Genomic DNA, 21,650 nt, shown 5'->3' with positions numbered 1-21,650 from the left:
AGTTGGACTGTTCTTAAAAGCCTTTTTTTTTTTTTTTTTTTTCTTGAGATGGAGTCTTGCTGTGTCACCCAGGCTGGAGTGCAGTGGCATCACCTCGGCTTACTGCAACCTCCGCCTCCTGGGTTCAAGTGAATCTCCTGCCTCAGCCTCCTGAGTAGCTTGGACTACAGGCGTGTGCGACCATGCCCAGCTAATTTTTGTATTTTTAGTAGAGATGAGGTTTCACTATGTTGGCCAGGATGGTCTCAATCTCTTGATCTCGTGATCCACCCGCCTTGGCCTCCAAAAGTGCTGGGATTACAGGCCTGAGCCACCGCGCCTGGCCCAAAGTCATGTTTTCTGTTACTCATATAAATTATCTAATCAGTAAAATATGCTCCAGATATTGTAGCTTGAAACATAATCCCTCCAACCTCCCGTCTTTCCATCTTCCATTGACTGTCTCCTTCGCCTTCTGGATCACAATTATCTCTCAACTGGCCCCTTCCCCTCAGTCTACAAACACATGCGATTCTCTTGAAGGAGGAGCCTGTACTAGTTATTTCTGCTTCCCCATTCACTCCTGGGGCCATCTGCTTTCTGCTCCTAACGTGACACTGAAATGAGTCTATGTCCCTCCTGACAAGGAGACAACTCAATGATCCATGTGTAAAAACGCAAAATGAAGAAAGAATAAAAAAATACTAATATGATGTTTAGAATCTGGTTTTCTATTTTGCTTAGCGGAACAGTAATTCCACACTTAACATTATTAATATTATCAGTAGGTTCTTGGAAACTGTGGCTTTAAGTGAAATCATGTACAGCTGGTCCTTGAATAACATGGTTTTTAGTTCAACTTCATTTCATTGTATTGTTGATGAGCAAAAAAACTGGTTTTTGTTATTTGTCATTTCGCTTAAAGTCACAGTCTTCCAAGAGCCTATTGACAAAATGAGGAATGACCGTATTTCTTTCTGGGAACATATGCAACTATACCATGCAGCGTCACTTCTGCGAATGGAAGAGTTACTGAATTCTCCACCTGATCGCTGGGCTACTCCTCTCCATATCTAGAACTGCTGTTGAGACAGTTAGTTTGGGCCTTTCCTAGGCGCTGCTTTGATTTAGAAGACATTCCATGAAAATTAGAGGTAGCCTGAGCATCAAGAGTTGGATAGCTAAGGAAATCCACTAAGTACATCCACTTGGTGGAATATAAAACTGTTCTCAAAGAGAATTAGGCACATCGTAGAGGAGCATGAGAAAATGTTTAAAAAGTAAAATGACAAAGTTATATGCATAGACTTTAATACTTAGTAATTTTTAAGGCAGTATAAAAATGTTTACTATAGCTTCTGTTATGTAGACAAACAGCACAGAAAATAACAATAAGAAAAGTTATTTTGTTAGGTGGAGCAATTGTGGGCACAAAGTTTCATCTTTCCATATTTTGTTTAGTTTTAATCAAACATTTAAAATAAATAAAAATAACAAAATAACACTATGGTATTTCACATGGTGACATGTGCTACTGATGCCCTGTCCTTCAGCCTGTTGTTACCTTCCCTCCAAGGTGCCCAAGAGCTACTTACATGGGGCAGGGTACACAAACTTCTCCGGATTCTGGCGGATCAGGGCATTCTTAATGTGGCTGCGACCTACCCCACTGGCTCCTGTGTAGAGAGAGAAGAATATCTTCCATCTCTTTTCCCCGGAGACAGAGGTGGGGAGAGGAGCAGGGATGCAAAATCGCCAACAGGTGAACATGAGTTGGGATTGCATCTGGGCTGGGGTCAGGGCCTTTGAGCTGTCAGATTTGGGGCCACCAAGGGGCTTCAGGTCTTTTCTTTCCATTTGGGGGAGAAGGCTGTTTCTGAGGACTAAGGGTTGAGACTCAGAATGTAACTGTCACTTCTGCAGAGGAGCCAGCTAACGTATGAGGTTTTCTGTTTATTTTCTAAAATTTCTTGAAAGTGGAACTGAATTTAAGCTAGTGTTTTCACCAGCAATTTTACCAGAACCTTAATACAGATTCTCTAACCAACGAAAATTCAACTCTTAAGACAGGAAGGTGAGCAACCCACCTGAGGCAAGGCCCACATACCTGGGTTTGAAGCAAGGACTCATTCTGTTTCAGGTCAGAGTCACTGCTTGGGGGAAGGTAGCTTCCAGGGCTTATATGGGTGACTGACAGCTCAGAATACTAACAGAGTGCCAGTGAAGCTCCAACATATTTGCTTTCAAAAGCCTATCACTGCCAGCAGACAGATGAACAAGGAGCAAAACCTAGTTTAGGATCTAGCAGCACAAAACCTAACCCGAAAGAATTGGTTGCTAAATAGTAGAGAAACTTGTAAGGTCTAGTTTCACTTGTGAGGTGGACCCAGATGAAGTGCACGTGAGGATTCAGAGAATTCCTCACACCTACTCTATATGGAGAACCCGAGAGACCTCACTTCTTTTCTTCCTCGCTGCCTTTTGTGGGGGTGAGCACATGATACAGGCGGAAAACAAAGACAGAAATGTGCAAATGAGGCAATAAGAAGATACCGATCAGCACCAGGGTCTTCCTCTTGAATGCAGGGAGCCGAACGACTTCCTCATAGGAAACAACATCCAACTGGTCGAAAACTAGAGACAGACAAAACCAAGCAGTGTTCACGTCCAGAGCTGGGGAGAACAGTGGTCCACACCCTGGTAGGATCTTGACAAGCAGGCAGGAAGTGACTGCAGATGAGGCCAGGGAGGTTGGTGCGGAGGAAGGACTTGGGACTGTATTTTTGAGCAAGGGAATTTATCTAACTTTTCGACCCTCTCTTCCTCCTTCCTCTATCTCTCAGCCAACGTTTCTTGTCTCCTGTCCTCATGTCTTCTCCGAAGTTTCAGTAACAGTTGTTCCCTTGGCGCTTAGAACTGAAGAATGCCAATATTTCCGTTCTGCCTGGATGTCCCTTATCTCAGAGGATGGTGCTGCTATTAACCCAGCTGCTCAAGATGGAAACCTGGTGTCATCCTGACTCTCCACCCCCTCCCCTGCCCACAATTATTGCAGCCCCTGGGACTGCCACAATTATTCCCTGGCTGGTGGTGTGCGAGATACGTCTCAGAAAGAGAAATGCAGATGGAAAGGTGACCATGTGAATTCTCTGCTCAAAACCCTTCACTAGCTCCACAGACTATCTATCATACAAAATCTAAAACACTAGGGAGGGTGCACGAAGCTCCCTATGACCTGGCCCTGGCCTCTCCCTCTGGCCTGTGTTCTTACCCCACTCCCCCTCTTCCACTACAGATGCTCTGGCCACATCTACTTCTGTGTGAGGGGTGGCGTGATGAGCAGGTGTGGGCAGGCCACTAGCCCTCCTTGACATCCACTGGCCTGACTGCAGCAAGGCTGTGAAGTGGATTTATTCCTTCGACTAAAGGAAAGCAGAAGAAAGGATTTGCTGTACACCGCACCACCTCTCCTTTTCTGCTGCTTGCAGAGACTGCAAAATACACGAATGCCGCCAGGAACCTGGAGCAAGAAGGCTCAGAAAAGCTTACTCGAGCTGTGCTTGGCCAGATATTTGTCTTTGTACTTCTTCTTCTTCCCAAAGGGACTGCAGCTCGGGGCTTCGCTAGGAGCTGACTGAGCCACACTTGCCACTCGCCTGGTAGGAAAACACAATCAAGGTGTCACCGTATCCTTGGCTCAAAAGCCCCCTTTCCTCCCCACTCTCTCTCTCTCATACCCCCGCAGCCACTCATTCTCCAATAGCACCCCCTTCACTCTCTGAGTGTCTGTTACAGTGGCAGATAATGTCTGCAAAGTGCCCCATACACCGATGGTGCATCGTGCACTGTACCCTTGCTCCTCTCAGCGCATTCTGGACACAACCCACACACATCTGACTTTCTTTGGTCTAGACCATAAAGGTCTCAAACCTTTATGACCCTACCTCAGTCTAAGAAATACACTGTACATTGCAAGCTGGTATTACACATTACACATAGGTCTACAAACAAAACACATATACACACCCCACATATACAACTAAAACAAATGCTTCACAAAACAGTAACTTGTATTACTACATGTAATAAATATATTCTACTATTTCTATTCGATGTCAACCCCACAAAGGTTGTGATCTTTACACTGGGATGATTTTGCACAGGCAGAGGGATGCTTGGTGTTGGATGTGTTATCAGCTGGAACTGTGAATTTTTCTACCATTCCTATGGCCATGTGATGTAACTTAGGACTAAGTGAGCAATCTGACTTGGGGACAGGAATTACTTCTTCTGTGTACCAGGAATGTGCCTAAAGGATACATACTTAAATGTGACTGTTTTCTGCAGGACTCTGAGGAAATCCCAGAAACAGCATGGGTGGTAGAAGCACACTAGCTTGGGAGACAGGAGACCAGGGAGGGCTCTAGTCCCAGCACTGTCATGTGCTTTGTAACTATGGGGAAAACGTTTAAGGAAGCAAGAGGCCCACACAGGAATGAAGAACTATTCAGGCTCTCTTGCCTGTAGTGGCCTCTCAGTCCAGCTTATCAACTCATGGCTAACCCTCCCCCACCCATTATGCCAGGGAATCTAGGAAGTCTCCCTGGTCAAGAAACAGAAATTACGAACAAGATGACAGATTTTCTGAAGCTAAGTGATTATCTGTGGCAGGCCCACGGCCCTTCCACCTGCACAAAAATGGCTCACCATTCCTGCAGCTCAGGGGAAGGGATCAATCCTGCTGACTCCTTGGAGGAGCCTTCCACCCGTCCCTGCCACCAATTGCTGTCATCCTTGTTGATGATCTGGATAATGTCCCCAGTAGCAAACTTCAGTCCCGCCTCCTTGCAAGGGATCAGATTGTCCTTTTTGGGATCATAGTCAAACTGCGCTCTCATGAACATCTAAAAAGAAGGCAGAAGGAACTGCAGGTGCCAGCTTCAAAAGAAGCACCAGCATCAGAGCATGTAAGTACAAAGTCCTGCTGCGAACAAATAGGGTCAGGATGGAATGAACAACAGGGAGGCAAGAATGGTGGGGGAGCACCCAAGAAAGAGAAAGTGGAACGCTGAAGTGACTGTGTTTGCAGAGGGGTCAGAACGAATCCCTTTAACAAGAAGGCATGGGAGGCTGGGCACGGCGGCTCAGCCTCGTGGTGCCTGTAATCCCAGCACTTTGGGAGGCTGAGGCAGGTGGATCGCATGAGGTCAGGAGTTTGAGAGCAGCCTGGCCAATATGGTGAAACCCTATCTCTACTAAAAATACAAAAACTAGCCAGGCGTGGTGGTGTGCACTTGTAATCCCAGCTACTCAGTAGGCTGAGGCAGGAGAATTGCTTGAACCTGGGAGACAGAGGTTGCACTGAGTCGAGGTTGTACCACTGCACTCCAGCCTGGGTGACAGAGTCAGACTCTGTCTCAAAAAAAAAAAAAAAAAAAAAAAAGAGAAGGCATGTGATGCCTTTCTGCATCAACATGTCTGCAGTTACCGCCAGATCTGAGTCATCTGTCTCTGAGATGTATATTTCCTTGAACAACTGTTTTCACAATTGAAAATATGGACACTCACATATCTATCAAAGAACTTGAATTTATTATTGAAAATTCTCCTCTCCTGCTCCCAAACACACACACACTCCTACCTGATAACTTCCTTGGCAAATTTTCCAGACATCATTTGAAGAAAGAAGGCTAATCTCATACAAAAACCGATTATAGATAATGATGACACTTCCCAACTGATTTTAATAGTCCAACATAAGCATGATACCCAAATCTGAGAAGAATCTTACAATTTCTCTCTGCAACAGAGATGTAAAAACCCTAAACAAAATATTAGCAAGTCAAATTCAGTTATGTACAAAAAGTATAATAAATCACAACCAAACAGGATCTAGTTCAGCAATATAAGAAGGTTTACTATCTGAAGGGCAATAAATTCACCATATTAACATAAAAGTGGAGAAACACCATATGACCCCCTCAATAGATGCAGAAAAAGCATCTGATAACATTCAAATCCCATTCAAGATTAAAATTCTTAGCAAACTTGGATAGAAGGGAGCTTCTTTACTGTGAGAAAGAATACCTACAAAAACCCTACAGCCAGTGTTATACTTCTCAGTGAAAGATTAAGCCTTCCCCGTTTTTTAAATGGAGACGGGTCTTGCTATGTTACCCAGGTTGGTCTCAAACTCCTGGGCTCAAGCGATCCACCCACCTCGGTGTCCCAAAGTGCTGAGATTATAGGCGAGCCATCACACCCAGCCAACTTTCCCTTTAAAATGGAAAAATAACAAAGATGTCTGCTCTCATCACGTCCATTGGGATACTGTGAAGATGACTCTTTTATCTAAATTGATATGTATGTTTGACATAGGAATAAACAAACAGTCCAGTGCAAAAGAATTAAGAGTTCCAAAACAGACCTGTAAATATTACTCATGACAAAAGTGATAGTGTACAGTAAATGATACTGGTTCAATTGGTATCCATACGGAAAAACTAAAATCCTGACCTCTTGCCTTACAATATACACAACAATCAATCCCAGATGGGTTGTGGATCCAAATATGAAAAATCAAACGAGTACGCACTCACAGGCAAACACAGGAGAATATCTTCTTGACCTTGTGGTAAGCAAAAAATTTTAAAAAGACATAAAACGTGCTAATCAAGAAAAAGTAGTAGATTGGATTTCGTTACAATTAAGAGTTTCTATTCATTAACAGGATCCATGAAGAAAATAAGCCACAGAAGAAGAGAACATACTTTGGATGCATATGATGATAAGAGACAAAAGACTCTTATCCAGAATATATGAAGAACTCCTACAAATCAGTGAGAAACGCTTTGAATTGGTATCTTACAAAAGAAGATATCTAAGTGGAAAAACATATAAAAAGTGGTTTACCTTCATATGTCATTAGAGAAATACAAATTAGAATCACAATGTGACACCACCATCAGAATGGCCAAGGTGCAAAAACACAAAAACTAAAAAACAAATCAGTCAGTGCTAAATATTGGTGAGAATACAGAACAGCCAGAACAGTCATACTGTGCAGCTGGGGGTGTAACATGGTTCAGCTACTTTGGAATACTATTTGGCAATATCACCTAAAGCTGAAGACATACATATCCTACAACCGGGCAATTCTGCTCTCAAAAGAAAGGCATAGATGTATGCACCAAACACATGAACCAAAATCATATGATTTTTTCCATTTTTCTATTAATGTGGTGAATTTATTGGCCTTCAGGCAGTAAATCTTCTCCTGTCGTTAACTAGATCCTGTTTGGTTCATGGCAGCACTATGTAAGACCAAAAAAGCTGACAGAATAAATTGTAGCATGCTCATACAATGAATGAATGAGAATGAAGCAATATAGATGATTCCCATAAACATAATCCTGAGTGAATAAAATGAGACACCAAAGAATTCATACTGTATAATTCAATGTTAATACATTTCAAAAAGGGGCAAAACTCATCCCTGCCATTAGAAGTCATGGGTGTACTCAGTTTGTGAAAATTCATCCAGTTTTATAATTGCGATTTATGCCCTTTGTTGAATATATGCTCACGTACGCCAAAACTTCAATTTAAAAGTTGACTTAAGAAAATTATACACTTGCCATGGCCCTGTCGTCTAATGGCTGATGAGAACCAGTTCTCTCTATATCGTCTTCACGTTCCAGCACAGTGCTAGAACATGAAGAACAATCAATTCTGAATAAGTGCTCAACAGAGTCTATCTTTTCTTTCTTTCTTTACTTTGCCGCTGTCAATCATGGGGCTTTATTGTTTTTTTTTTGAGACGGAGTTTCGCTCTTGTTACCCAGGCTGGAGTGCAATGGCACTATCTCGGCTCACCGCAACCTCCGCCTCCCAGGTTCAGGCAATTCTCCTGCCTCAGCCTCCTGAGTAGCTGGGATTACAGGCACGCGCCACCATGTCCAGCTAATTTTTTGTATTTTTAGTAGAGACGGGGTTTCACCATGTTGACCAGGATGGTCTCGATCTCTTGACCTCGTGATCCACCCGCCTCGGCCTCCCAAAGTGCTGGGATTACAGGCTTGAGCTACCACGCCTGGCCTATTGTTACTATTTTAAAAATTATTTGCCAATTTGCTTGGTGAAAATTGGTGTCTCATGCATATTTTAATTTGCATTTCTCTGATGATGGGTAAGATAAAATAGTTTTTCATATGCTCAATGCTCATTTGTAGTTTTCCTCCTGTGAATGAGCTCTTCATTCTCTTTACCCCTTTTCCTCTTGGAGTTGTATTGATTCCCTACCATCTGTAGAATAAGATTACTCTCTTCCTTCTTATCTGACCAGTAGCAGCAAAGACTCATTCATTCTCTGCTACTGTCTTCACTGCGTTCTCCCTTGAGGAAAGGAGAATGAGCTCCTATATTTATACCAGGCAGGGTATAATGGAACCCTGAGCCAAGCAGCTACTCACTTGTGAGATATTTAGAAGTTACAGTTAGACTTGCATCCCTTATAATCAAATCTTTATTTTATTTTATTTATTTTTAATTTTTAAAAAAATTTTTAAATTGCATTTTAGGTTTTGGGGTACATGTGAAGAACATGCAAGACTGTTGCATAGGTACACACGTGGCAGTGTGACTTGCTGCCTTCCTCCCCATCACCTGTATCTGTCATTTCTCCCCATGCTATCTCTCCCCAACTCCCCACCCCCTGCTGTCCCTCCTCCATTTCCCCCAACAGACCCCAGTGTGTGATGCTCCCCTCCCTGTGTCCATGTGTTCTCATTGTTCAACACCCGTCTATGAGTGAGAACATGCGGTGTTTGATTTTCTGCTCTTGTGTCAGTTTGCTGAGAATGATGATTTCCAGGTTCATCCATGTCCCTACAAAGGACACGAACTCATCGTTTTTGATGGCTGCGTAATATTCCATGGTGTATATGTGCCACAATTTCCCTGTCCAGTCTATCATCGATGGGCATTTGGGTTGGTTCCAGGTCTTTGCTATTGTAAACAGTGCTGCAATGAACATTTGTGTGTATGTGTCCTTATAGTAGAACAATTTATAATCCTAAAGAATACAAGACAACGTGGCCCAACTTCTGCCATCATGACAACAGAGAAAATGGTGCCACCCACCTGTAGCGCAGGAAGACGGCTTTGTTGGTTGGGAATTACTTTTAATGAGATCATTCCTTTGGTTTCTTTCTATTAAAAAAAAAAAGTCATAAAATTATACAGAAAACTAAGTTTAATAATTTGAGGTTTCATAAAGTCATTTTCCCCCTCAAAGTCCCAGGATTTTTTCCCCACCAACCATCTTTACATTTTGAGATTTTGTAGGACAATTCCTCCTTTAATACAAAACTGTCATGTGCCCCATAGACTAGCATAACAATATGAAGACATACAAAGAATAACAAAGAAAAGCTAAGTAAGACTTTTCTGAGCCGAGCGTGGTGGCTCACGCCTGTTGTAATCCCAGCTCTTTTGGGGGCGGAGATGGGCGGATTACCTGAGGTCAGGGTGAAACCACGTCTCTACTAAAAATACAAAAATTAGCCAAGTGTGATGGTGGGTACCTGTAATGCTAGCTAAACTGGGAGGTTGAGGCAGGACAATCACTTGAATCCAGGAGGCAGAGGTTGCAGTGAGCTGAGATCGCATCATTGCACTCCAGCCTGGGTGACAGAGCAAGACTCCTTCTCAAAAAAAAAAAAAAAAAAAAAAAAAAAAAAAAAAAAGACTTTTCCTCCCTACTCTTGACTTCAAAAAGTCTCCAAGAAGTTACTAAAAATGAACTGTGGCACGTACATATCCATGCCTTTCACCATACCAATAAAAGCATTACAAATATTTATATACATTATACATACATATACACATTTTTTTAAACAAAAATCGGATTCTACTATATGCATTATAACTTGCTTTACTTTATTCAGCATTACTTCATGGAACATTGGATTGATGCTCCAGGTTATTTGTTCTGCCTTAGAATTTTACTAAATAAAGACAGAAAATTATCATTCTTACACAGAATAAAGGCAAGAGGGGAAAAGAGCCCCCTCAATAAGGTACAAATACTTTGATAGAAAGATGAGGTCAATGATAGCAATGTGATCAACACTCATGGAGACAATGGAAGGTCTTCATCCAGCATAGAAAATACCCACCATTGCCTTCTGCAGCTGATCCACTGAATGATTAGTCACATTTGTGCCATTGATTTCTAGGATCTCATCCCCCACGTGAAGGGAGCCTGCCACGAAATGAAAAATCAATCCACAAAAGAACGAAAGTTTTCAAACAGGAGCCGTCAATGTAACTTAAGATACCATAGAAGAGAAACCAGGATTTAGAGCATGTTATAAAACAGATTGTGTAAAATCCTCAGGATTGAAAACATTCCACCATGAGAGATGGGAAGGCCCTTTTGAATCCCCCAGGGGCTGCTGCATCAAGGCAAGCACTTGACGGCTCAAGATGGTCTCATCCTCACTGGCCTAAGTAGTCTAACAGCACAATAAAACACCTTGTCCTCAAATTCCTGGAACTAGTGTGGCTACTGACTCCAGACTATGACACAGATGTATATACTACAAAGAATAACAAAGCAAGGCAAGAACTCAGTCCTCAGCCACCAGCAAGTTCCATGTTTCTTTGTCGTTTAGCTCAAACCCCAAAATGCTACCAAATGGTATTGCTGTACTTTCCAAATCTAATGTAATGGGTGGCATGTGGCAATTCCTCCCATATTAACTTACTAGAAAAATATTGGTATAAATAGGTGTGAAAGAAGACTCAGAGATCGAGAGAAATGGCGGCACTGGGCAATTCACACAGAGATCTTATCATGCAGTGATTCCACAGAGCCAGTTATTGAGCCACAAAAAGTCTCTTGGCATAGTCACAAAAATGCTACCAGTTTGGAGGATTATAAACTTCATGCCCCACACCACTGAAAAGGTAGTAAATGACTAATCCCTGAATAACCCCCCGAGAGCTCCCACAGAGTACCTTGCCTATGGATCATGCCGCCATGAAGAATTCTGGCCACCGTACAGGACTGTTTTTCATTCAGCTTTAGAGTGATTCCCTGAAATAAAGGCAATGGCATGATAAGCTTTATTTTAAGCCTTTTCTGAGGTTATTTTAGAAAGAACTTATGGCAATTTCTCAGGAAAAGTATTTTCCATTTATACCCAGGATAGTCCTCAACTAGAACAGGCACGAAGCCTGCTTTGAGAAGGGACTTGAGATGGGGATGAAGAGACAGTACTGGAGTTGGCCAATTCTGTAACTCCAGGAGCAGCCGTCTGCATTGACTCTTCTGGCCCAGGGACTCGCGTGGCAGAGAATAAGTGATGGCGACAATATGATGAGTGATTACCATGGGCTCTTCTGTGACCTTCTCAAACTGTATGAGTCGCACTTTCCGTACCTCCTGCCCCTTGACCTGGGCAGGGCTACCTGGGGCAGGAGACCCGTTGGTGTACATGTCCTCGGTCACAGTATTCAATGGATGCGATACAGCCTGTCAAGTCAAAACAACAGAGCAATGTATGAAATCAGGGACGAGGCCCACAGTCAGTCCATAATCTGCAATTCTAACATTCAAGAGGCTTTGAAAACTTATTTCATAAGTTAGGCCTCATTCTCATTTGAATTGACAATGAAGCTGTTTGTAAGTTTTATTTCTCCAATTTAATAGACATGTTAGCCAAGTGTGGTGGCGTGCACCTGGAGTCCCAGCTACAGTTCCAGGACAACAGAGGGAGACCCTGTCTCTCTAAAAAGAAACAAAACAGGCCGGGCACGGTGGCTCAAGCCTGTAATCCCAGCACTTTGGGAGGCCGAGGCGGGTGGATCACGAGGTCAAGAGATCGAGACCATCCTGGTCAACATGGTGAAACGCCGTCTTTACTAAAAATACAAAAAAAAAAAAAAAAAAAAAAAAAATTAGCTGGGCATGGTGGCGCATGCCTGTAATCCCAGCTACTCCATTGCACTCCAGCCTGGGTAACAAGAGCGAAACTCTGTCTAAAAAAAAAAAAAAAAAAAAAAAAAAGAAAGAAACAAAACAGACATGTATCTAGGTTGCTGCAGAAATATTAACGTGCCTTGATTTACACGGTGCTTCCCTGGATCCTGTTTGGGGTATTACATAATATATAACAAAATTAGAAAGATTCTGCATCCTGCAGTACGTCAGGCTCCAAGGGTTTCTGCATTTTCCCTTCTGTTCTTTATTTCCTTGAACAACCTGATGTTCTCAGTCACATTCAGGTTAGCATCAGTTTCTCACGGATCACTTCTTAGGCTACAAAGAAGCACTTCCATCTGTAGAATTCGGTGCTTAGGACTGGGCCCTGAACCACGGTGATAATAATAACAACACATTGCCACTGTGACTCCTTCCCCTAATCTCAAAGACAGCAAAGCTAAGTAAGTTCCTCGATGAGGCAGCAAGAACTCTTATTAGAAATCTAAAGTAATTTAAGGCACTGTGATAAGAAGAAAGACAAAAGACCAGCGTAATGGAACAGAAAGTGCAAAAACAGACCCGCACATTTACATTACAGTCAGGTGACACTGTAGTGCAGTGGGGAAAAATGGTCTGTGCAATAAATGGTGCTTATATACGTCATAGAAGGTCCCAAGTATAAAATGAAAACTAAAAAGACAAATACTGTAAAAGTAAGAGGTCTATTCATCAAAAAAACTCCACTGAGATAAGCACAGGGAGCAATCATCATACAAGCAGACAATCGACTTCATCAAACTAAAACCTTCTCATCAAAAGATACATAAGAAACTAGACAGGTATGACACAGACTGAGAAGAAAAATTTATCATATTTATGTCTGACAAAGGATTTGTATCCAGAACATATAAAGAACTCTTACAACTTAATAACAGGATGAAAAGAACCATAAAGAAATATTGAACTCTAGCCAACGACATGCCTGCTAAAACTTTCAGGGACAAAGTGCTCTAATATCTGAAACTTATTTTGAAATACCAGAAAAAAAGGTGGACAGATGCTCAGTTTTTGGATAGAAATGTGATACAGCAAACATAGCGACATGTTAATTGTAGAATCTAGGAGGTGTTGCTATAAAATTCTTTCATCTTTTTGGTAAGTTTGAAATTTTTCAAAGAAGATATTGGAAAGAAATCATATTACAAGAGTGAAAAGACAAACCATAGGCCAGGCTCGGTGACTCACGTCCATAATCCCAGCACTTTGGGAGGCTGAGGAGGGCATATCATGAGGTCAGGAGTTCAAGACCAGACTGGCCAACATGGTGAAACCCCATCTCTACTAAAAAATATAAAAACTAGCTGGGCATAGTGGCTTGTGCCTGTAATCCCAGCTACTTGGGAGGCTGAGGTAGGAGAATTACTTGAACTGGGACCTGGGATGTAGAGATTGCAGTTAGCCGAGATCGCGCCACTGCACAGAGCAAGACTCCATCTCAAAAAAGAAAACATAGCAAGCCATAGAGTGGGGAACTGGACTCTGATACTCTGTAGATGGGTGTGCATACTCACAACCCGGCCATTCTAAGAGCAGCCAGTACCCTTTTAAAAATATCATAAAATTGAAGATGTCATTCTCCTTTACTCATAAATGTCTCTATATGTTAGGAACGAGCATTTTCAAAACTGAAAATCAAACATTAACCCAACATTGTCATCTGGTCCTCAATTCATATTTAAATTTTGCCAACCCTTTCAAGAATGTCCTTTATAGCTATATATTTCTTCCCCAGACCAGAATCCAATCTAGGACCAGAATCCAATCATGCATTTTTCATATTTCCTTCGTCTTCCTTAATTTGGAAAAGTTCCCCAGCTTTTCTTCTTTCGTGACCTTGACATTCTTGAAGAATACACACCTGATGTTGTAGCTGTCTGTCAGTTTGGGTTTATCTGATGTGTTTTCAAGATAAGATTGGGATTTTGCATTTTTGGCAGGAATTCCAGGAAAGTAGTGGTGTGCCCTTCCCAGAACACTATTCTTAAAAGCCCAAACCTGTAAATACCGGAAAAGTCCATCAACACTTGGTGCCCCACGTAAATGGGGATAAATGGCTACTGCTACACCACCACAGGTGATCACTTTCTTCTCCTTAAAATGCTCCTTCTCAGTTTCCTTTGCTGATTTTTCTTCATCTTACTGATCTGTTAATGTCAAAGAAGCCCAGGGCCTGGGTAAGAGCAATCACAATGGGGAAAACTTCTGGAAACCTCTGAAAATACTCCCTGCCCACCCCAGATATTAAATAAAAAATAATAAAGCCACCTGGAGGAGGAAGAATAGGCCTGAAGTGGGCTTATGAAAGGGCCTGCTGAAAATAGAGGGCAGCTGCATTCCAGCTACACCCAGAGGTGATCCTCAAAGACAGTAGGGAGGGAAGAGCTTCCCAAAAGGCAGAGCTGTGAGGAGTGTGCCATTGACTGTGTGGGGAAGCAGAAGTGTCTCTGGATGGGAATACGTGTATTCTTGGGCAGTGTCCACTGGCCTACCCAAGGCCTAGAAAAGGACTCAAAGATGAGAGACAAGGAATTCTGAAGTAGAGGCTTACATTGTTTCCAAGGGACTCTGATTTTGAGCAGAAACTCTGATAAGATGGTGAGGTTTAGGCCAGGTGCAGTGGCTCACACCTGTAATCCTAGCACTTAGGGAAGCCAAGGTGGGAAGATCGCTTAAGCATAGGAGTTTGAGACCAGCCTGAGCAACATGGTGAAACTCCTGGCTCTGTAAGAAATTTTATAATTAGCTGAGTGTGGTGGTGCGTGCCTGTGGTCCCAGCTACTCAGGAGGCTGAGGCAGGAGGACTGCTTGAGCTCAGGAGTTGAAGGCTGCAGTGAGCCATGATGGCACCACTACACTGCAACCTGTGCAACAGAAGAAGACCCTGTCTCAGGAAAAAAAAAAAAAAAAAAAAAAGATGGTGAGGTTTGAAGTAGTGTTTGTTATCAGGTGACCTCAAATGAGGGAAGTATTGAGAAAGAGAAACTGTCTTCTACAGCAACAAGAACGTCAAAAAAATTCACATGACACCAAGTCATATGGCATTGCTGTTTTAACAAAATTGTCTAAGATAGGCTTATATTTAAAAATTGACTTATGATACCTGGGCTATACCACTTAGGCATGCAAAGGAAGTTCTGAGGGTAATCTTGAAGATTTGTTGATAAGCAAAAAAAATAATAATACTGTGATGAAGGGTATACTAGCTTAATCATCAACAGTGAAAGAATGATTATATTCATATTTGCTTAAAAATCCATTAAGTAGCCAGGCGCAGTGGCTCACACCTGTAATCCCAGCACTTTGGGAGGGTGAGGTGGGAGGATGACTTGAGTCCAGGAATTCAAGACATGGCTAAGCAACATAGTAAAACCCTGTCTCTACAAAGTATAAAAAAAATAGCCGGGCATGGTGGCATGCACCTGTAGTCCTAGCTACTTGGGAAGCTGAGGCAGGAGGATTGCTTGTGCTCAGGAGGTCTAGGTTGCAGTGAGCTGTGATTGCACCATGGGCCTCCAGCCTGGGTGACAGTGAGACCCTGTCTCAAAAAATAAAATAAATAAAATAAATGAAAATCCATATACTATGTCTGGGAGGAGGCATAAGAAACGGTGGTTGCTTCTAGAGAGAGGAGCTGGGTGGTTATAAGATGGGGTGAGAAGAAAATTATTTTCACTGTATATCAAGTTGTACCTTTGAAATTATGTATTTTATGCTTGTGTTACTTTAAGAAAAGAAATTAGTCAAAGAATTTTCCTAAGCAATTGTGACTTGGGTTTAAGTACTTGTGTGGATATTCTCCTGCCTCGACCTTGACCCTGCTTAAGTGAGAGTAAAGAGGAGGAGGGAAATAGAAGCCCACAAAAAGTCATCAGGGTTGAAGAATTTCTTTTCTTTTCTTTTCTTTTTTTTTTTTTTGAGAAAGAGTCTCACTCTGTCACCCAGGCCTAGAATGTGCACACAGGAGCCCTCTGCAGTAAACAACAGATTCAGGGCTCAGAAACCCCCAAAATAAGTGACGCTTGTGATTCTTGTCTCATTGGCCAGAACTGTGGAACATAGCTGTCCCAAGCTAAAAAAGAGGCTGGGAAGATAATAATTTAGTTAAGCATCTTGACACCTCAAACAAGATCAGGGATCTGTAAGGGAGAAGCGGAATGCTGGGTTAGCAACCAGTTATAATGAACCAAAACCACTTACTGATTTTCACTTTTTAGAACTCACTTAGAAAAAAATCATGAAACAATTAAGTAACAGACTGTAAATGTCAGCACCATGACAATATTAAGGTACACAGGTACATGATAGGAAGTTGGCAGGTAAAAAGGGAAGAAAAAAAATGAAGGGAAAGGGCCTGTAATCTTGGTCCATTACAAAGTGGGGAGTCAAGAGGTTAAGATTTGCATAGGTTGGACAATAAATGAAGGAATGACTGCATAATTTAAAGTTCCAAGCCAGGTGTGGTGGCATGTGCCTGTAGTCCTGGCTACTCATGAGGCTGAGGCAGGAGGATCGTTTGAGCCCAGGAGGTCAAGGCTGCAGTGAGCTATGATAGCATTACTGCACTGTAGCCTGGGAAACAGAGCCAGACCCTATCTCTAGAAAAAGAAAAGAAAAAGAAAAAGCTCCAAGGGTAACCACCAAAGCAGAAGCTGCGAACCATTTTATTTCGACCACATGTCTCTGTTTTGTTTACTAAAAATCAGGGGACTCCAGGTGGCCCCAGCTCTCACAGTATTGGCTACTGATCACCCTGTCCCTGGGGCACCACCTTTCTTATACACAAGTGCTTTCACTCACTTGGTCCATGTAGGTTACACTAAAAGCACCGCTAGATGACCTGACCTTTTACAAATCATATACAGGCTGGGCGTGTTGGCTCACGCCTGTAATCCCAGCACTTTTGGAGGCCAAGGTGGGCGGATCACGAAGTCAGAAGATCGAGACCATGCTGCATAACACGGCGAAACCCCATCTCTATTAAAAATACAAAAAATTAGCTGGGCGTGGTGGCATGTGCCTGTAGTCCCAGATACTTGGGAGGCTGAGGCAGGAGAATGGCTTGAAGCTGCGGGGCAGAGCTTGCAGTGAGCTGAGATCGCACCACTGCACTCCAGCCTGGGCAACAGAGCGAGACTTCATCTCAAAAAAAAAAAAAAAAAAAAATCATATACATGATGGAAAGGCACGGGCCCATGAAAAACTAAAATAAATTTGGAGAAGACGACCGTAGGAAGACTCAGTCTGTACAGTTTCAAAACTTACTGTAGTATAGTTTCAGTAAAGACTATGTGGTATAGACACACAAATCAATGGCAAAGGATAGAGAACCCAGAAACAGAGCCATAGAGATATCCCCAGTTGATTTTTAACAAAGATGCAAAAGCAACTCAGTGGGGTTGCAAGAATTGGAAACTCATCAGCAAAAAGGGAAATGCTAACCTGAAACTTACCTTCTAAAATGGTTATGGACTTACATGTAAAGTGTAAAACTAGAAAACATTTTTGAAAAAAACAGAAGAAACTTGTCAGGATCTAGAGCTAGGCAAAAAGTTCTTATACATGACGCCAAAAGCAGGATCCATAAAAGGAAAAATTAGTAAATTGAACCTCATCAAAATGAAAAACTCTTGTTCTGTGAAAACCCATGTGAAGATGATGAAAATACAAGCTACAGACTGGGAGAAAACATTTACAAACACATATCCAATAAAAGACTGGTATGTAAAATATAAAAAGAGAGTGCTCAATACTCAACATAAAAACAAACAATTTAATTAGAAAATGGGCAAAAAACATGAACAGATATTTCACCAAAGAGGATATATAAAGATGGCAAATGAGGATGTAAAAAGATGTTCAACCATCATTCTCAGCAAACTGGCACAAGAACAGAAACTCAAACACCACATGGTATCACTCATATGTCGGTGTTGAACAATTGGAACGTGTGGACACAGGGAGGGGAGCATCACACACTGAGGTCATTTGGGGGGGACTAGGGAGGAACAGTAGGGGGTGGGGAGGGACAGTGCGGGGTGGAGAAGGTGGGGAGGGATAACATGGGGAGAAATGGCAGATATAGGTGGCAGGGGGATGGAGGCAGCAAACCACATTGCCATGTATGTACCTATGCAACAATCCTGCCTCTTCTGCACATGTATCTCAGAACCTAAAGTACAGTTAAAAAAAAAAAAAAAGATGTTCAACATTATTAGACATCAGGGAGAAATGAAAATTAAAATGACAATGACATATCACTACCTATCTATCAGAATAGCTGAAATAAAAAATAGTGACAATACTCACAACCGATGAAGTGAGGGGAAATTGGGTGTCTCATACATTGCTAGTGGAAATGTAAATGATATGGCTTCCTTAGAAAAGAGTTGAATACTTTATTAAAAAATCAAACACACAACTACCATACAACCTAGGAATTGCACTCCTGGGTATTCACCTATAGAAATGTAAATTTATGTTCACTCAGGCCAGGTGCAGTGGTTCAAGCCTATAATCCCAGCACTTTGGGAGGCTGAGGCAGGAGGATCACAAGGTCAGGAGTTCGAGACAAGCTTGGCCAATATGGTGAAACCCCGTCTCTACTAAAAACACGAAAATTAGCCAGGCATAGTGGTGGGCATTTGTAGTCCTAAGTACTCCGGAGGCTGAGGCAGGAGAATCACTTGAACCCGGTAGGTGGAGGCTGCAGTGAGCCGAGATCACACCATTGCACTCCAGCCTGGGCCACAGATCGACACTCAGTCTCAAAAAAAAAAAAAAAAAAAAAAAAAAGGCTGGGCGCGGTGGCTCAAGCCTGTAATCCCAGCACTTTGGGAGGCCGAGGCGGGTGGATCACGAGGTCGAGAGATCGAGACCATCCTGGTCAACATGGTGAAACCCCGTCTCTACTAAAAATACTAAAAATTAGCTGGGCATGGTGGCACGTGCCTGTAATCCCAGCTACTCAGGAGGCTGAGGCAGGAGAATTGCCTGAACCCAGGAGGCGGAGGTTGCGGTGAGCTGAGATCGCACCATTGCACTCCAGCCTGGGTAACAAGAGCGAAACTCCGTCTCCAAAAAAAAAGAAAAAAAAAAAAAAAAAGAAATTTATGTTCACTCAAAAGCCTATACATGAATGCTCATAACAGCTTTATTCATAACAGCCAAAACCTATAAAGAACCTAAATATAGGTGAACAGTTAAACTGTAGTATATCCATACCATGGAACACTTCTCAGCAATGAAAACAAAAAACACTATTCATACTAAAACAACTTGGGATCCATCTCAAAGGCATTAACCTATCTCAAAGAAAGAAAGTTAACCTATCTCAAAACATCACATACTATATGATTCTACTTATATAACATTCTTGAAATGACAAAATCATAGAGACATGGAACAGAGTAGTGGCTGCCAGGGGTTGCGGAGATGGGATGGGGAGGAGGACAAGTGTGACTATACAAAGTGACAGCAGGAGGGAGGGCTTTGTGGTGATGGAACAGTTCTGAATCTTCACTGTGGTGGTGGCTAGGGGAATTCTTTTTTTTTTTTTTGAGACAGAGTTTTGCTCTTGTTGCCCAAGCTGGGGTGCAATGGCATGATCTCAGCTCACCTCCGCCTCCCAGGTTCAAGCTATTCTCCTGCCTCAGCCTCATGAGTAGCTGGGATCATAAGCATGCACCACCACTTCTGGCTAATTTTATATTTTTAGTAGAAATAGGGTTTCTCCATGTTTCTCTTGCCTCTGGCTGGTCTCGAATTCCCAACCTCATGCCCACCTTGGCCTCCCAAAGTGCTGGGATTACAGGGGTGAGCCACCGTGCCTGGCCAGCTAGAGGAATTTATACATGTACCAAATAGTATAGAACAACAGTTAAATATCATGCTGCTGTCAATTTCATGGTTTTCCTATTGTATTATTATTGAACTCCTAGTAGAAAGAGTTTAACTTACTGCACAAAATAACTAGCAAAATGACTGGCAAGCAGTGCTTGTCTGTAACAAAAGAGCCATAACTTAGTACAGAAAATGGCTACAGACAACAGACCTTTGAGAAATATGCAGTATATATGATCAGATTTTAGACAATAAGATTCCCATTCATATTCTGGGATAGGAAAGTAAGAGACCATGATACGTGGTGACCAAACAGTTCCTCAATGCATCACCCATGAGGATCTGGGACCACGTCATTGAAACTATGCTACAGATCTATTTAAAAGGCATAAAATCAAATAGCTCTCTAATTAGATTCAAGAAAACTGGAGGAAAACCAGAATTCCTTTTCTCAAATTAACCATCTGTACTGTTGGTTTTTACCGTGTACATATATTACTGACTGAAGGTAGAGAATGAGGAATTCAAGGACCACTGACTGAATGAAAAAGCAATGAGCTCACATCTCAAATCTCAAATTTCTGGCCTCAAAGTATGGTATGAAAGAAAACTAAGGACTTGCCATGACTATGACTTACAAAATCTCTTATTACTACTAATTGCAGGGCTGAGAAAGCTGAAAAGCCAAACTCAGAAATGATTTCTATGAGTTTATGAGCAACTATCATTCGTGTGTGTCGGTAACTATAGTAATATACAGGAGACCATACAGTCTGAAAATACAGATCATATTATTTATCATATGCTGTAATGTACAATCAATGAACCATTTATGATGATTCCTCTGTGTTTCCAGGCTTGGTGGTCCCTGCGTAATGTTCTAAAGAATGATAGATTATAAAATCTTAGTCCCTAGAATACAAAATGATCTTTGAAAGGAGTGAGAAATCTATGTGCAATATCACCATATGTTCATAGTGCACCTAGAAGAGGAAAATAAACTTGCACCCTTATGTCATATTCTTCTTAATCAGCTTTATTACACTAATTGCTTTTTAACATGTCAGCCTTTAAATTAAAGACTCAGCAAAGCTTCACGGAGACAGAACACATTCCAGTCAGAAAAGTTCAAGAGTTGCTATCCCAAAGGCTGGTCTTTCAGATGTGCTTATCCATGAAGACATTCCTCTTTGCGATGACTAAGAGTCACTATCACGCTTACGCAGAAGTTGCAAATGATGACTAAGAAAAACGGAAACTTCCAACGTGGTAACTAAAGTACACACTTGCAACAGCAAGGTTTCCAAAAGCAAAGCACAATTTTCTTCACCATGAACTCGTCCCTGAGCCACCCTGTCTTCATGAGACTCTCAGAAAAGGAGCACCAGCTTCTCTCAACTAGCCCCCGTGTCTCCTAATTACCGGCATATCATAGGAGAAAAGATATGCAGACATATACATAAGTACCGCTGAACAAACAATAAAGGTCAAAGGTATTAGATTCTATTTCTCAGAGGTCACCTCACAACCTCCACATGATCCCCTCTGTGACCGCCTGTATCCACTAGAGATGATTGGATACAGGAGGTCACAGAGCTATGGCGAGCCAGCCCCCCCACCAGTGACAAGGCAGGGTGGAAGTGACACTGTTAAGGATGACTGCCGGGATTCAGGGGGAGCCAGGGAGTAAACACCCACCCACGACTCCATGTCTGGTCTTTGTTCTGCAGCCTCTGGCCTTTAATCAGACAAAGTGCTGGAGTGGCAATGCCTGCTGCTCTGA

General features: G+C 42.2%; 1 protein-coding gene across 1 annotated transcript in view; it reads right to left on the bottom strand.

The window, feature by feature from the left end:
* The window catches only part of MPP1 (MAGUK p55 scaffold protein 1), a 31,674-nt gene that overhangs the window by 2,942 nt on the left and 7,082 nt on the right, over nt 1-21,650 (bottom strand). The window contains exons 2-9 of the mRNA XM_039463938.2: nt 11,375-11,518; nt 11,002-11,080; nt 10,158-10,243; nt 9,121-9,189; nt 4,687-4,883; nt 3,529-3,635; nt 2,533-2,613; nt 1,575-1,655 (exon numbers count right to left, since the gene is read on the bottom strand). Coding sequence (XP_039319872.1) covers nt 1,575-1,655; nt 2,533-2,613; nt 3,529-3,635; nt 4,687-4,883; nt 9,121-9,189; nt 10,158-10,243; nt 11,002-11,080; nt 11,375-11,518 — 844 coding nt within the window. The remainder of the gene's footprint in view (nt 1-1,574; nt 1,656-2,532; nt 2,614-3,528; nt 3,636-4,686; nt 4,884-9,120; nt 9,190-10,157; nt 10,244-11,001; nt 11,081-11,374; nt 11,519-21,650) is intronic.

Source organism: Saimiri boliviensis, chromosome X (assembly GCF_048565385.1).
Source record: "Saimiri boliviensis isolate mSaiBol1 chromosome X, mSaiBol1.pri, whole genome shotgun sequence".
In the NCBI taxonomy this organism is placed as follows: Eukaryota; Metazoa; Chordata; class Mammalia; order Primates; family Cebidae; genus Saimiri; species Saimiri boliviensis.
The sequence above is the reverse complement of the archived record's forward strand: the minus strand, read 5'-3'. Positions and strand labels throughout refer to the sequence as shown.